This window comes from Danio rerio, chromosome 20 (genome assembly GCF_049306965.1).
Source record: "Danio rerio strain Tuebingen ecotype United States chromosome 20, GRCz12tu, whole genome shotgun sequence".
Lineage (NCBI taxonomy): Eukaryota > Metazoa > Chordata > Actinopteri > Cypriniformes > Danionidae > Danio > Danio rerio.
In genome coordinates, this window is record NC_133195.1 from 7,571,620 (window position 1) to 7,589,285 (window position 17,666).

At 39.9% G+C, this 17,666-nt stretch overlaps 2 protein-coding genes across 4 annotated transcripts in view; one reads left to right on the plus strand and one right to left on the minus strand.

The window, feature by feature from the left end:
• Positions 1–17,666, minus strand: part of usp24 (ubiquitin specific peptidase 24) — a 746,345-nt gene that overhangs the window by 577,463 nt on the left and 151,216 nt on the right. The gene's annotated exons all lie outside the window — the stretch shown is intronic.
• Positions 1–17,666, plus strand: part of pcsk9 (proprotein convertase subtilisin/kexin type 9) — a 36,074-nt gene that overhangs the window by 16,407 nt on the left and 2,001 nt on the right. For all 3 annotated transcript variants that reach the window (XM_073934057.1, XM_003200677.7, XM_073934056.1), the window contains 5 exons: positions 991–1,174; positions 4,615–4,791; positions 9,401–9,549; positions 11,332–11,494; positions 13,125–13,297. In XM_073934057.1, coding sequence (XP_073790158.1) covers positions 991–1,174; positions 4,615–4,791; positions 9,401–9,549; positions 11,332–11,494; positions 13,125–13,297 — 846 coding nt within the window. The remainder of the gene's footprint in view (positions 1–990; positions 1,175–4,614; positions 4,792–9,400; positions 9,550–11,331; positions 11,495–13,124; positions 13,298–17,666) is intronic.

Here is a 17,666-nt window from a genome sequence, read left to right on the forward strand (position 1 = left end):
GGCGCGTGAGCAGCGGGGCTATTTTTTCGGCGTGCATGTTCTCAGCCGGGACTTACATCGGGAGCAGAGCAGTGTCAGGTGCGCGGGTATGTTTTTTTTTTTTTGCACATGCTCAGTTTTGTTTATGAGTAAACTACATTGCTTTCATCAGCGTTGGTTCGGTTGCACATTGAGAATGTTATCTTTATTCTGGGATTACCACTCTTAATTAACACACTTGCATATAAAAGTAAATCGTATCTCAAAGCATTTACTGGGGCACTGGCAATTTTTACTGGGGTCTAGCGATGCTCGTGTCAACCGTCTTTCCTCAAAAATTATAATTATATTCCATCTCTCAGAAATTATAAATATTTTAAAATAGTCACTATCCTTATAAATAAACTGCAATCTAAACAACTACATTCTCACCTTAAGAAGCCTCAAAAATACATTATGTTGCCGAACAGCAGCAATATTTGCCAAACTGCAGTGTCCTCTGCTTTTGCTGTATGTGGGTGGAGTAATATATGAGGGTAAAGGGTGAAGGGGCTGGACCAGCACTGGCAGAATATCACACGGCTATCAGCCAGTCAGATTCAAGAACCAGACCGAACTGTTGTATAAAATATAATAATAAATCAGTATCAGAATGGGCAGCCTGATCTCACGAGGAAACGTAAGTATTTTAGATTTTGTCAGTTTAGTGGCTAATCGTACAAGTTTAGTCCTACGAAAATGTACGATTTTAAAAAGGAGACATGGCACCCAACACCACCCCTAACGCCAACCGTCATTGGGTGATGAGCAAATCCTACTAAATTGTATGAATTAGATTGTACAAATTCATACGAATTAGCCATTAAATCTAAAAGTTACGAATTGCTGTGAGATTGCGTTGGAATGGGACAATTTGCTAATGAGCCATTGGAATCAGCCATGAAAAATCAAGATCAGTGCATCACAAAAGCATGATGTTTGCTTTTAATGTCATTCCCTCCTGTGCTGCAGGTGATCACAGTAGGTGCTGTTAATTTTGCCGACCAGCCACTGAACCGTGGGACGACGGGAACTAACGTGGGCCGCTGTGTGGATGTGTTCGCACCAGGTGATGACATCATTAGCGCATCCAGTGACTGCCCCACCTGCTTCACCACCAAGAGTGGGACATCGCAGGCAGCCGCGCACGTTGCTGGTTAGCACACATACATGCTAAGTCTATTACGATATGCTACATATTATTAGCAGAATCAGATAAATTAGTCTTATGCTGAGTTCAGACTGCAAGATTTTCTGCAAGAAGTAATCATGTCACAATTGTTTTCACACTGCATGACAATGTGGGCTAGCATTTTGTCGCTGCTTTGTTTACACTTTTGAATGGTTTGGCGACAGGGGCTTTCACATTAGGATAACAATAGGTTTTCACAATAGGAAGAATCGCCAACAACTTCATCCAAACTATGTCTCACAGCCAAAAACACGTAGTATATCTTTTGTTACTAACTACATAACGAGAAACAAGACTTTATTGTTCACAATATTTTACACAATAAACAATCAATATAGCAGATACTTGTTTGCTGGCCTTGCTGAGCGATCTAAATTGGACAGTTTTAATATGATAGATTCATTATAATGAAGGAAATAATAGCAAGTAAATATTTATAGGCAATAATAAACCTTTTATGTAATAAAAATCTTTTTACATTTAATAAATGTTAAAAATTATATTTTACTCGAGTGATTTAATGGTATTTATTTGCTTAATTTCCTAATAACTTTTTCCTACATTAAATATTATAGTATTTTTAGTAAGTAATATATTATTTTTAAACCATAAAGTACTGGTAATTTGAGGTAATTATAGTAATTATAATTATTGGTAATTATAGTTGCAACAAATTTAGCAATACAAACTAATTAACTGTTTATATATATAAACAATTATATAATTGTTTATATATATATATAATATAATATATATATAATATTTACTTCGATTTGTAAATATTTTATTTGTGTATGTGGATACGTGAACAAAGTCATGTGTTTAACCAATTATTTTTATTTACATGATTTGAGTTCAGAAACTGCAACACAGTGGCGCAGTAGGTAGTGCTGTCGCCTCACAGCAAGAAGGTCGCTGGTTTGAGCCTCAGCTTGAGTCAGTTGTTGAGTTTGCATGTTCTCCCTGCGTTTGCATGGGTTTCCTCCAGGTGCTCCGGTTTCATGCTGTACAGGTGAATTGGGTAGGTTAAATTGTCTATAGTGTATGTATGTGTGTGAATGCGTGTGTATGGGTTCCCCAGTGATGGGTCGTGGCTAAAAGGGCATCCGCTGCTTAAAAACATTGTGCTGGATAAGTTGGCAGTTGATTCTGCTTTGGTGACCCCAGACTAATAAAGGGACTAAGCTATAAAGAAAATGAATGAACGAATAAGTTCAAAAACTGCAGAGATATTAAAATGATCGTTACGATATAATAAAGAAATAATGACTGAAATGGAAAACCATAACCTGTTGACAGTCTAATGAATGCCAATCATAGCACGGACAGTCTCAATCGCCATATTTGTGGAATGCAGTAGGTGGCAGTAATGCTCCTAAGGAGTTATATATGGTTTGCCTAGATTTTGTGTGCTAGATCAGGGGTTCCCAAACTTTTCAGCCCGCGACCCCTAATATAACTATGCCAGTGGCTCGCGACCCCCAATATCCTCTGAGGTGGTTAGAAATACAGAAACTTTGCATGCAATGCTGCGCACACACCAATAGACCAAAGTTTATTCTTCATAAATTATTTTTATGTATGTTAGGGCTGTAAATGGCCCAAAAAGCTTAACCTGGTGTTGTAATATCAAACTGCTGTATCTGAAGCTATTACTCTGTCTTTAATATAATGTAATTACCCCAGCGATCGCAATTGAATAGAACTAGTAACTATTAGCTACTATATTAACTATATAAAGTAGTATATAGTAACTATAAATTACTATTTTTTCTAGGTTATGGATAAAATATGGTAATTCTTATGGTTTATTAAAAATAAATAGATTTTTGGAAATCACCAGGCGACCCCATTTCATTGTCCCATGACCCCTCGGGGGGTCCCGACCCCCACTTTGGGAACCACTGTGCTAGATTGTGTGTGCCTGAAATGTGTGTGGTTCTGCGGGACTGCAGCTGGATATTATTGGCTCAGGTAATGGCCAATGTTATTTTCAGTCAAAACTTATTTCACCCTATTTGAATCACCGACAGCTCCAGATATCTCACAGGCATCTGTGACTCATCATGATTCTCTCAGATCGCCTCTTTAATAGTTCATACTGTGCGATTGTCACTCACGTGCACAAGCACCGATTTGCCTCTGATTTCAGGCATTTGTCCGCGATTTCTCAGAACCTATCGGCGAGTCAAAATCGGGGCTAAAATCATGCAGTCTGAACTCGACATTAGGCTGTTTACACTTGTGTGTTTTTGTTTTAACAGTGTTTTAACACTACATGAGCAAGCACACGTGACAGAAATGATAAAGTCGCTATAATTTTACAGCTGAAAATATGTATGTACAATTAATAGATCAAACACACATTATAATGGCAGTAGTTATGGAAAGCATCAAAATTTGATTAAAGCTAAACATTTGGAATGAATATTCATAGTAGTTTAGCAACCGAACATCACATTCAAGCTGAAACTAACAATCAACAATTGCGTTGCACCTTGTGCCGATTTGCACTGGGTGTATGATAGTTCCCTAAAACACAACTACTGGGTTTTAAATTAAAACAGGGTCTGCAGTATTTGCAAAAGTCTTCAATTTTGATGGTTAAAATCTAAGTGCAAAACTAACAAATCGAGCAATTTTGCGTTTAGAAGACTTCCAATAGACATCTAAACAAGGCTAAACTTGGGCTGTCACTAAAAATCCAATAGACATTGAAATATTATGTGCATTTTAGTTCAGTTGCATTTACATTGATTAAACTCTGATGTGATATGATGGGGTGACCTGTGCCTCAACCCCCACAAACTGATAGGTGTGAACTAAATGACCCTTTTACAATCTCAATGGGTACTAGCAAAACAACAGCAGAAACATCTGATAAGAGGGTCCTGCTGAGCCTCGTTAACAGATGGTTTGTTTGATGCTAGTATAAAGTACTGTCTCACAGACAGCACTTTGGGTTAAGTTACTTGAAGACTGACGGGTTAAGATCACTGCTAAGGAACTGCACTATTGTCTTCAATAAAGTCTTCTTTCTGTAAGAACTTTGGTCAGTTTACTTATTTTATGTATTAGAGTAATCTAATACATTGGCGAGCCACCCAAGAACGGTTAAGCCAAATACAGCAAAATCTAATAACATCTAACAATAGCTTAACTATAAATAGTAATAACTAGACTAGCCATCAAGTAGACAAATGAGACAGAATTCAAATTGATTTATTCTTGTGTATTTGATAACTGCTAGTTTTGGACTGTTAGACGTATATTAGATTATCACCGACAGTCATAATTTAATCTTGCTGAAGAGATCTATGTTTAGACTTCTTTTAAAGACAAAAAATACTTGTTGGGTAGCCTCAGTGTGTCAATGTTGTCATCTGCTCTGTGTGTGATTTCAGGTGTAGCAGCAGTTCTTCTGAACCTGAGGCCAAACTCCAGCTCTGCTGAGGTTCTTCAGCAGCTCCGCTATCATTCAGTCAAACAGGTCATTAACCCAGAGTCTCTACCAGTGATGCACCGTCTCACTACACCCAACATGGTGGTGGCTCTGCCTGACCCAACATCCACACTCACAGGTCAGAGATCACCAGCAGAGTTTCATAATGTGTAAAAGCAACCACATTAATAACATGGTTTTAAATAGGCCCTAGAAAATGAATGAATGAGTAAATGGGGGATTGCAATGAATACCATTATAATGTAATCAGTGTTGTTGTGGCGCTTGTTTAGGAAAGCATCACCATTGTTTTTTGGGGAAAAATTGATGTAACAATTTTTTTTAAATGTTAAATAATCCTGTGTTGTCATTCCCCTGCTAATATTGATAATTATCTGTACACCAATATCATTCAGCAAAATGTGGTACAGTATGGTTAGCTATTTTAGTACTTCTGTGTAACGTACTGTCCGGAGGTAAAATTCCATTTGTCACCTCATTTGTTTATCTGGGTTCAGTCTACAGGACAGTTATGATAACCTGGGCCCGGTTTTTCAAAAGTAATCCACTAGGATTTTGGATAAGGGATTGGATCAAATCTTGGAAATGGGTTTTTCAAAAGAAAAAACGGATTACCTAATCGGATTAGATCACGTAATCTAATCTTGGTTTTGATCCGGATCAAACCTTTACTTTGGGTTTTTCAGACCTTTTTTGTAGGATTTGGATCACTTTGATCCAAAAAACCTGGATTAAACTGATCCCATCAGAAAGGTGAATTTAGTGTGGATTTCATGCCCAAAATGTAATAAAAACTTAAAAATTTTATTAAATAATACTATATTTGGATCACACAGTATCTTACGAGATATACTATTGATTCATAAGGTTTTAATTTTATTTGTTCATCCGTCAGGCTACAGTGATTATAGGCTTTAACGTATTCAGCCTTTAAGTATAGGCCTACAGCAAAGTAGAAATAGCTTGGCCTCATAAAATAAACCCCCAAACAGCTGTCAAAACTGACCAAAAACAATACATTTTATTGTCAATAATTGATATCTATATTCATCACAATGGAAAATATTTTTGTTTTTATAATATTTATTAGTGATGCATGCAATAATTACAGAATAACCAAAAAAAAAATGCAAAGAATGGCAATGACTGATTTTAGAAATCTCTTTCAACAATTGCAAAAAGAGACTGAAAGAGCAGAAGCACAGCTTCATCTGGCAGAGGAACAACTGAACAGAGGCCAGACTTCAGATCTGCCTCCTAAAGGCTACGCTCAGACAAGCTGCTCTCTCCACATCAGATGAGGAACTCTGAAATTATTGTAGAGTTTTTGACTTTGTCTTTTTTTATTTACATCTATATTTGAAACTTATTATAAATATCCTCAATGTACAGTGTTGTAGGTCTCAGATGAGCGGACTGCTGGAAGAGAATGGGGTGGGGTTTTTCTTGTTTTTATTATTTATTATTATTATTTTATTATTTATTAAATTTTCTTATTTTTCATTTCAAATAAAAATAAAGTTATATTGACCCCACACTGGCTATTCTACTTGTTGCTCTTTACACAGGCCTATCTATTTATCTACATTGTGTTTGAGCACTGGTAATCCAGATTTAGTGATCCTGAAAAGTTCCTATCCGGATCAGATTGATCCAATCCGATGTTGCTTTAAAAAATTGGCTCAAAAAGTAAGCTGGATTACGTGATCACGGATCGCAAAAACAGGATTACTAAATCCAGATCAATTTGATCCGGATTAAACCTTTTGAAAAACCGGGCCCTGGTGCCAGGGAGTCTGCAGTGAGAATCCCTGGATTTCACCTTTATATTTACTGCACATTTAGCAGACTGTTCTCACTCTCTCTCAATTCGAGCTTTCTTTCTGCTCGGCAGTGAAAGAAAAAAGGGGGGAAAACCCTCTTCGCCTTACCTCTGCCAACACAAAGACATTCCAAAGAGAACCCCCCCCCCCCCCCCCCATCTTAACACACAAACATACACACACATACACCTTTGAAACTGACCCAGAAATCTCACAATCCAACCCAAAGTAAATGTTATGTGTTTGTAAACTTTTATTTTCTCCATGACTTTCTTCTTTTTATTTATATATACCTGTATATGCCCTTTTCAAGACACTAGACAAACTAAGAATGCCTGAATTATGTTTATATACTTCTAAAAGTGTCATGCCTGGTATCATTCTGTTCCGTACATAATCCTACAGCTCATGATCTAGGAGGCATGATCTAAATTATACGGCTTACATTCTTTAATGCCCTGAGTTAATGTCTCTTTGTATGTTTCGGGAGGACCCTCATCAGCGGTCCAGAGACAAAGAAAACCTCCTGCTCAAAACTTTGCCATGAAACCAATGCTCAGACAGTAGAAAATGGTTGTGAATTCAACCAAAGTTAAAACCCAGTTTCTCCCCAGAATCAGCGCAGAAAGGTCCCAAAAAGAAGGTCTCACAGAAGTGCCCCTGGGGGGGGGGGCAGACCGTGCATTTGTACCCACATAACTTGTCTACGTCTTCCTTTTTTCCGGCAAATTAAACTCAGTTAAATGTTTGTCTAGCGTATCCTTCAATTTGCATTGCAAGCTACACACATCAAAAAAGGACTTCTTAAAGGACTCCATCTTCCAACGCATCAGAGAAAATCGCACAAAGAAAGAAAGACCCACTAAATCCAGGTATTTAGTTATGCATTGCCGTGCCCCTTTATAAAAAAAGCTGTCTTTATAGTCTTGGTGGTTCTTAATAGTTCCGTGGAACTGAGCTAGATTTTACCTAAACTCTTTTACTTCCTTGCTTGCTTTCTTTTGTGTTTTTGTTGTTATGTTATGTACGTCAATTTGTTATATGTTAGACTAGGCAATAAAGGCAACGCAGAAGTGCAGTGGGTAGTGCGGTCGCCCACAGCAAGAAACTGGGTCAGTTGGTGTTTCTGTGTGGAGTTTGCATGTTCTTCCTGCGTTCACATGGGTTTCCTCCGGGTGCTCCAGTTTCCCCCCACAGTCCAAAGACATGCAGTACAGGTGAATTGGGGAGGCTAAGGGCCTACTCACATTATGCCATAAGTACTGTGCCCATGGATCATTTCCCGGATCGTTTGAGAAATGTGAGTGCGCTGAATCGGGCTCAAGCACGGTTCACTTGGCCGGCCCTGGCCCGGTTTGAAGAGGTGGGCCTGAAAGCGAGACGTGACTTTTAAGGGACTGTTTCATATGGATTTATTAATCATTCTTACTGTTCAGTGAACGCAAACTGCCGTAGTTTATTAAAGACACAAACCCCTCACTGCACGACAGCTACGCACCTTCTGCAGACCTCCTCATTCCTGCAGCACGAGAGCATTATGATTGAGCGCCAAAAGTGGCGGATCTGTTCGGCAAAATATCTGACTGTGTGTCACCGCATCCTTAAGGACTGTTTTGCGAAATATTTTACTGCATGTCACTGCATATCAAACGACTGACACGATATAACTAGAGAAATCTCCACTGTGCTGCTGAGTGAGAGAGCGGTTCTCACTGAACAGCACAGCAGCGATGATGTAAGCGTGCCGAGGCCCGATTGTGCTGTGAGTGCGGGCCGTCGGGGGAGACGGGAGGGGGGACAAGAGTGCTTTGGCCCGGTTCGAGGCAACTGTACATAGTGTGAGTACGGCCTAAATTGTCTGTATTGTATGAGTGTGTGTGTGTGAATGAGTGTGTGTGGATGTTTCCTAGAGATGAGTTGTGGCTGGAAGGGCATCCGCTGCGTAAAAAAAAGTGCTAGATAAATTGTTGGTTTATTCCGCTGTGGCAACCCCGAATTAATAAAGGGACTAAGCCAAAAAGAAAATGAATGAATGAACTAGTCAATAAATCACGCTATAACCACGTTGGACTGTCTTTGTTTCGCCTCACAGAAAAAGTCACTTAAATGATAGATTTTGCTACAAGCTGATTTTAAGTTTACCAAAACTTGTAAATGATTAATCTACTTCATAAGTAGTAGTTATAGTTCCCTTTCTTAATAAAAAAATAATTACAGAATCCGCTTAAATGAGCGGGTGAGGTCATTGTTATATTTATTTAGTCAAATTGACTATAAGTACTTCAGAATATTAATAATCAGTAATAACTTATTATTAATGATCATTAATATTCATAAACTGAGCTAATTTCGCTACATCTGACATTGGAATGATAATAAATGTGTACCATACTGTACTGTACCGAAACACACAGCTCAATGGAAATTAACTTATAGTGCCAAGTGATAATTTCGTAGAAGCATGTGGTTTTACACATCTGAAGAAGGTTTCAGGCTGTGTAAGAAAATATCCCATAATGACATAAGAAGAGTTGCACCCCAGTGAGCAACAGCTGCCTAAATTTGACTCATTGACATAGAATGGGGAAGTGATGGCCCATATAAGTTAGTGGATCTTATAGGCTATCCGTATCAATGTCACTGAGTGTTATTATTACACAGCAATATCATAGAGACTTGGGGTGGACTCATTTGACTCCGATCAGTCTCGCAGGATCACCATGTAGAGTACCCTAGCAACACAAACTTGAAGAGGAATATCTTTAAATCGAAACATCACAGAGGCATAGGGTTTGTTTTTGTCATTCATACTGGCAAGCAGCCTGTAATATCATCATGGCAGTGCTTAAGTGTAGTTTGGTATAAAATAAAATGATTTGCTTTGTGTTGTGTTTTATCTTACAGGAGAGGATCTGCTTTGTAGGTCAGTCTGGTCTGAAAGATCAGCTTCTCCAGTTTTCTCCACTGCTGTTTCTCGCTGTCGCTCCACTGAAGAGATGCTGAGCTGCTCCAGTTTCTCTGATAATGGCATGAGAGCTGGAGAAAGAGTGGAGGTAGGAAAAAATAGTTTAAACGGTCAACCTTATTTATAATCAGGGGTGGGTCTAGAAAAAGCATTGCCAACCCATTTATTCACTTTCCTTTGGCTTATTCCCTGTTTTATCAGGGGTCACCACAGCAGAATGAACCATCAATTACTCTGGCAATTTTTTTACTCAGCGAATGCACTTTTAGTTACAACCCAGAACTAGGAGTACAACCCTCAGTGCTGGGAAACATCCACATACTCTCTTATTCACACACTATGGCCAATTAAGTTGATCCAATTCACTTCTATACCACATGTCTTTGGACTGGGTGAAACCGGAGCACCCAGAGGAAATCCACACAAACATGAGGAGAACATGCAAACTCTACACAGAAAGGTCTCCTGGTGAAGCTGGGAATCAAACCAGTGACCCTCTTGCTGTGACGCAACTATGCCAATACAGTGAATATATAACTCAGTTTCCTTGACTGATTTACAGCAGGGGTGCGCATCATTGTAGGGACATAAAATTCTGTATACCCATTATTAATGACTGAACAAACAACTCTTATGAACTGCATTGTTTTAGTGAATAATGCAGCCACAGCCCCCACATTTCTCCAAGTTGCCAGATATAGTCATTATTGAAGCGTCACATCATTGAACACATTTTTATAATTAAGTAATGTGGACTTTAAAGGGCACCTATGATGAAAATCAACTTTTATAAGCTGTTTGGACACATCTGTGAAGGTATTGTGTGTCCACTGTCATGTTGGAGCGATATTAAGACAACATGTCTCTTTTTAAATTCCCTGGCATTAAAATAGGATCCAAATCCTAGTGATTTTGAGGCCCACCACTATGGGATGTAGAAGTATGGTTTTCCCTGCCCAATAAATTGATTGACAGGTGCCCTATTTTCTATAATAACATATATACACGTCAACACAGCATTTTAATTGCAAATAAATTAGGATTAACATATCTGTAACAACTATCTGTGAGTTTTAGAAGCTTTATAAGTTTAAAATGTTTAAATGTTTAAAACAGAGCATGTTTAAAACAGAGCATGTTTGTAATAAAGACAGTAAAATCGCCATCTAATACTTAACTGCTATAATCACCCTGGCCACATTGTCAGTAAACACAAGCTTTTGTTAGCTTTATCTGTGTAATATTTGGTAACACTGCATTGATAGCACCGACAGGCAGCATTAAAAAAAAAAAAAAACAGATATAGACTATATTCGATAGAATGAACATAATGTTCATCATAATATGTAAAACTGTGGTAAACAGCATCAAAACAGTAGCAGAATTGGCCTCATACAAAAGAAATCAAAACACAAGCAAGGATGTAAACAGATTACTTCTCTGGTATGTTAGTTATGTACAGGTTTGAAATAGCTCTTACATTCAGTGTTAATATTTTTAATTTTTATTTAAATTTCTTTTTTATGTAGCATCGTGGTTCTGCGAGACAAGACATTTTGTTCCACTGTACATCCACACAAGTAGCAGAATGACAATAAAGCTCAACTGGACCTTTCCCAGTCCCATTCCCCACTGTGTGCCCAGTTTCTTGAGGTGGCTGCTTGCTAGCTACAACTAAACCGCAAAGTTATTAAAGCAGTACATGTTTAGCATTCATTGAATCTACAAAAAAGACAGCAATGATGCTTGCTTCAGTGTTGCCACCACTTATGATTTTCACGCCACCCCAATGACCCCATAAATCGTTTTCTAAATTTGCAGAATAATTGCTTTTCAACAGAGAAATGTCTAGTAATTTCTTTTCTGACAGGAGAGAGATGGGCAGAAAGAGTGTGTGGCTGTAAATGTGAACGGAGGGCCAGGAGTGTTTGCAGTCGCTCGCTGTTGTACAGGGCATAGAGCTCAGTGTCAGATGTTGGAGGGTCCAGAGAGAGGAGCAGGTGCTGAATGCCCACCAGAGCACCATCTGACAGGTGATACTCTCACACTGCTCTCACACTGTAATATTCAGGGTTAGTAGATGGTGGGTTTTAGTCAGTTACCACAAATACTGTCTGAAATTGTCTATGTAAATGTTTTTTTATCAACAGTGTCAATCGTTAAAGAGATAGTTCAACCAAAAATAAAAATTCATTTATTATATACGCATCCTTGACTTGTTCCAAAAATTTTTTGAAGTTGTTCTGTTAAACAAAAAAGAAGATATTTTGAAGAATGTTGAAAACCAGTAATCATTGACTTATTGCATATAAAATTAACCTTTTCCTACTATGGATATAAAAAGTAAATTAAATGTATAAATACAAACATTTATGGGCTCGCTGCATGTCTAAAACACTCAATAAGAGGTCTCCACCTACTGACTACTTAAGCCAATCAAACAAATCATGGCGTAAGAGGCATGTTTGGTTCAATTAGGTTTGCCATGACTTGTGATAATGTGATACTAGTATTAAGCAAGATCATTCTGAAGACAACCTAATGTTGTGGCCTTGTCTTATGTTGAGGGAGATATCAGTTGTAAATGGTCTTTTGCCATGTGTAAACAAATCTTCAAACCACAGCAGCTTATGTTTTAAAAGCCAGAGAAAAAGATCTATTAATGAAAGTTTTGTGAATGCATATTTTGGGATTATTTTTAAATTTGGTAACACTTTATTTGGTTACAACTAAATTTAAGGTGTCTATGTCACAGTGTAATTATTTTAACTACTGAGTAATTAATAGGGCCAGACAGAATCTGTGGACTTTTTTGCTATTTCTATATTGAAATATTAATAACAATAAAAATTAATAATATCTATTTATTTAATATTTGGCTATTTGCTATGACTTATGCGGAATTGTTTTGGAAGTATCGCAACTAAAATGTAATATGTGAAATAAAAACACCTTTTTAACTTTTATGTAATATTTACAATGCAAATCCAATTGTGAATAAATCATATAAACATTTTCATATGTCAATAATATTTTAAAAATTATTTTTAAAAAATGAATAAATATAAATTAGCAAGTGAATAGACAAAAAAAAAAAAAAACAAGAAAAAAAAAACCTGGATTTGTGCCGGCACAGATTCTGTGTCAGATGAGTTATTATTGCTTAATTACATGTACTTTCTACTGTATATTGTTGGAGTTAGAATGTGGGTTAGGTATAGAGTTAGTTGCATGCAATTATGCATAACTAATATAGTAAGTGTATAGAACGTGTAACTAGGCAACCTTAAAGTGTCAACCTTTATTTTAAGGTGTCCTTGTTACACGTTCCATACTTAAACCATACCTAAACATGCATTCTAACTAATCCTATAGTAAGTACATGTTATTAATTAATGTTACTCATTTGTTAAAGGGATAATTCAACCAAAATTGAAATTTCTGTCATCATTTACTCACTAAACCTTTGGTTGCTGGCACAGACTTCTATAGTAGTTTAACAATCAGCAGTCTTCAAATTATCTTCATTTTTGAAGAAATTAACTAATAAAGGTTTAAAAACCACATGAAGCAATTTTGATGTTCAGGTGAACTATTGGGTTAAGTTCATTTCTCTTTACATTTTAAGCACATGATATATGACAGGCTTCACCTTTCCTGCAGGCTGCAGCTTTTCCTCCTCATCTGGAGAAGCATCAGACTCTGATCGGACTCTGCATGGTAGCCGCAGGACATGTGCTGCTAAAAAGGGTATGATGTCATATGCCTTCTGCTGCCACACGTCCACTCTGGAGTGCAGACTGAAAGAACACCACCTCAATACTCTCAGCCAACAGGTGATATTTACGCTACTGCTTTTCAGTCTATCGCTGATAATGATGTGTTTTTGCTGTTTGGTAAAGAGATATATCCACACTACACAATTACCTCAGACGTTACCATAGGTATAAAATTCGCACATAACTGTGCCCTATATATTACACTATCCGCTTGTTAAGTGTGACGTCACGTAAATGGGCTTCCTGGTCCAAGCGCTCCATTCAAATGTACGGGGAGACTCATAATATGGTAATAAAAAACGTTTACAAAGCGCTTTAATACTTTGGAAAATCACGATCGCAATATATATGTCCATGCCTAATATCCGAATGGCCAGAAAGGGATTCATTTTTGTATAAATTGTTAAAATTGTGATATTTGTGATGCAGCAAGCCCAGAGATTGTCGTGTACACTATGACTTTATATAAAACTCACTTTAATGTGTGATATGAATAAAAAGTGATTATAAACAAATATTTTCTCAACTTAAATGAGTGGTGGCTTGGACCCGGAAACAGTATTACATACGTCACCAACACGTCACCACTTAACAAGCGGATAATATTAAAACACAAATTGTAATGGTTAAGACAAAAATCTGAAAATGTAAGAAACTATTTTTGGTATAAAACAGAATAGGCTGTACAGTTATTAAATAAAACCAATTATAATAGTATTTACTATCAACAGTATACTTAGTGAAGTTTATTTATGAACTATTTTCGAGAGGATCACGTGCTTATGATTGCTTGCAGCTGGTCCCACATTATTAAATTTATGATTCACTAATCAGATGATTCTTAAGCCAATATAAATACCCTAAGTTCCATTTAACAGCCATCTTTGATTTGAAGAATCCCCCCTTCCACCTCTACTCCTTTTTTGCTAGATGGGTGGCAGGGTGGCCCAGTGGTTAGCACTGTTGCCTCACAGCAAGAACGTCACTGGTTCTAGTCCTTACCAAGCCAACCAATGTTTCTGTGAAGAGTTCAAATGTTCTCCCCATGCTCAAATGGGTTTCCCCTGGGTTTCCCGGTTTCCTCCCACCATCCTAAAACATGCAACTTAAGTTAATAGGCACCATAAACATGCACATAGTAAGTAGTTATCTCTTAAGAGCAATCAGGATCTGTTCATTAGCTACAACAGCAGGGGAGTTCTCGAGATCGAATTGAGCTCAAATTCCCTTCTCGCCATATAAACGGGAGGGAGCCCTGGGCTTGAGGAACTTTGGAGCTCAGGGCTCTCTCCTGGGACAGTATGCCAAACAGGCTTTATAATCAAACATCAGGTAAGTGTGAACTTTTGAATATCTTGTTGTAATCAATAACATTTAGAGAAAGAATAACTTAGGTTTAAGTGATCTGCAATACTTACTAGTATTCGAGTATATAAGAAGAGAGTAAGATGTACACATTATAATGTGTCATAAACAACTTAGGTCCAGCTTGTTTGACATTTAAATGACTTGGCTAATTTAATTAAAGCTAAACCACTTAATGTCATAGTTTTGCAGTTTTTCTACACAATTATGCTTAATTGAAATGCCATTGTGTGAATATGAAGTTGCCAGCTGCGTTTTGTTTTTATGTTACTTTCATGATGTGCCGTATGCAATAGTTTCCCCTTTGAACAGGGAACTTCAATGCTATAAGAGGATTTAATCCATGTATGGAGATTTCATTCAGAAAGCCAATCGTCTGAAAGAGTATGTAAATGGGCCAATGAAATGCCAAATGAATTGGCAGTGTCAGCTTGTGCACCTGATGCTTGTTGCAATCAATTTAGCATAAAAGCAAAGCGAAAGCAAGAAAATGCAACCTTTTCACTTCAGAGACTTCTACAGCCTTCTAAGAGAGTCGATGAGGGTTCCTCCTGCTGATATCCAGCGATTTCGAGCAAACGAAAGCAGTCTTCCGGTCCAGAGTGTGTAAATGTGGCGGCAGACGGTTGAGCTGGGCTTCTACCTTGCCTGGCGTTCTTTGGGTCCGGTCCTCTAGAGCGGTGCCTATAAAGTTGCAAATTTCACTAAAAGAGCAACACAGTCATGCGGCACGTCCTTTTCAGGATGGCGATCTGACCGTGCATTTCTGGATGCGGTGGTTTCCTGTCCTCGGATGATGGGCACGAGCACTGCGTTGCATGTCTAGGGGTCCAGCATGTTAATGCGGTGCTTGCGGACAGTTTATGCTTCATTGCGATGCCATGTCTATTGCGCAGTTAAGATCACAGCTAGCCTCTTATCCCCTTCTTCCAGGAGGTGCAGAGTAGGATCATGCAGTCTTGGAGGGCACCTTTTTCTGCCTCTGCCCTCACCACTCTTGATGGTGGAGCAGCCGGGGGTACGAGGCGATTCCTCAGGCTGAGCGCTCCATTGCGAACAATCTTCGTCCTTGTGGCGCCTCTTCTTGGCGGGGTCCGCCTGGTCTCCCGTCCAAAGCCTGTAGGTTATCTGCCTCCCTCGGAGCCAGAGCTTACAAGGCTGCGGGCCAGGCTGCTTCCGCCTTGCACGCCATGGCCATCTACCAGCGCTACCAAGCGCAGGCGCTGGCCCAGCTGCACGAGGGTGGGTCCGACCCAAGCTTGCTTTGAGAGCACTATGCTCTTTGGACCACTAAGTCCGCTGCGTGTGCATTGCAGAAGACAATGCCCACATTAGTGGTCCAGGAGTGCCACCTCTGGCTAAACTTGGCTGATATGTGCGAAGTCGACAAAGTTCACTTTCTTGACTCCCCCAAGCCGTCGGTGAATTCACCCAGGAATTCAAGGTGGTGGGAGAGCAGTCTGGTGGGATGGGTAGTGTTATCTATCGGCAGGACCATAAGTCCACTCCGCCTTCCGAGCCATCCATATCTGCTGCTCCTCGCCGAAGGCGCCCGCCTACGAGAGCTGCCCTGCTCGCGTCTCCAGCGAAGCAGGCACGTCAAGCACCTCGAAAGTAGGTAGTCCCCCTGCCAATGGCACCGTTAAGTCCAGTAAACGGACCATCAAGCATTCCTGGGACAGGTCATCCAGAAAAGAGGGAATTTGCTCTTTCCCCGCTGGAGGGGCGGGCCCCATTTCCAACGTCACTTTTCACTGCTACGCAAACATCAATAAAAGAGCACTTTTCCACTTACCCGGACGTGACAGCCTGAACTCTTCCATTCTGGGACGCCATGCTTTCCAGCTCGCAGATTCTATGCATTTCACCAGTGGCTCACAGGCGCTGGGAGGATGGTTAACTTGTACAGCCCGTACTTCATCGTGCCCAAAAAGAGCGGTGGGTCACGGTCAATCCTAGATCTACGCATTTTGAACCGCTGTCTGCACAAGCTGCCGTTCAGAATGCTCACGCAGAAGAGCATTCTACGGTACATTCGTCCACTGGATTGGTTTGCAGCGATAGACCTGGAGGACGCGTACTTCCATGTCTCCATTCTTCCCCTTCGGGCTTCGCTTATCTCAACGACCTGCTGATTTTAGCCCACTCTCGGGAGCACTTGATTATGCACAGAGACAAGGTGCTCCGGCACCTCCACTTGTTGGGGCTTCAGATCAACCGAGAAAAGAGCAAACTCGCCCCCATGCAGAGGATCTCATTTCTCAGGCCGGACTCTGTCACCATGACAGCGCGCCTCTCCGAAGAGCGTGCTCAGCTAATAGTGAACTGTCTGAGAGAGTTCGACAGCGAAATAGTAGTCCCACTGAAATTATTTCAGAGGCTCCTGGGGCATATGGCATCCGCAGCCGCTGTCACGCCGCTCAGATTCCTCTATATTATACCACTTAAGCACTGTCTTAAGCATGTAGGCACACACAGTCACTGTTACTGCGCTGTGTCGCCGTGCTCTCAGCCCTTGGAACAACCCCTCATTTCTAAAGGCCAGAGTGCCTCTAGGACAGGCGTCTAGTCATGTTGTTGTTTCAAAAGATGCTTCCAACACGGGCCGGGGCCTGTGTGCTGCTGAAATGCAGCTGCACGACTGTGGACAGGAACCCAGTTGCATTGGCATATCAATCGCCTAGAGCTGTTGGCAGTGTTCCTTGCTCACCGCCGTTTTTTTTTCCGGTGCTGGAGTAGCAGCACGTGCTGGTCAGGACGGACAGCACTGTGGTGGTGGCGTATATCAACCTCATAGGGGGTATTCACTCTAGCCGCATGTCTCAGCTCGCCCGCCGTCTGCTCCTCTGAAGTCATTTGCGGCTTATATTGCTGCGTGCCATTCACATTCCAGGCAAACTCAACCATGCAGCTGACGCGCTCTGACGGCAGCCTTTACGTCCCGGAGAATGGAGACTCCAACGCGAGTTTGTTCAGCTGATATGGGCGCGATTCGGAAAGCCCAAATCGATCTGTTTGCTTCCCCCATAAACGCACATTGCCATTTGTCTTTTTCCCTGAC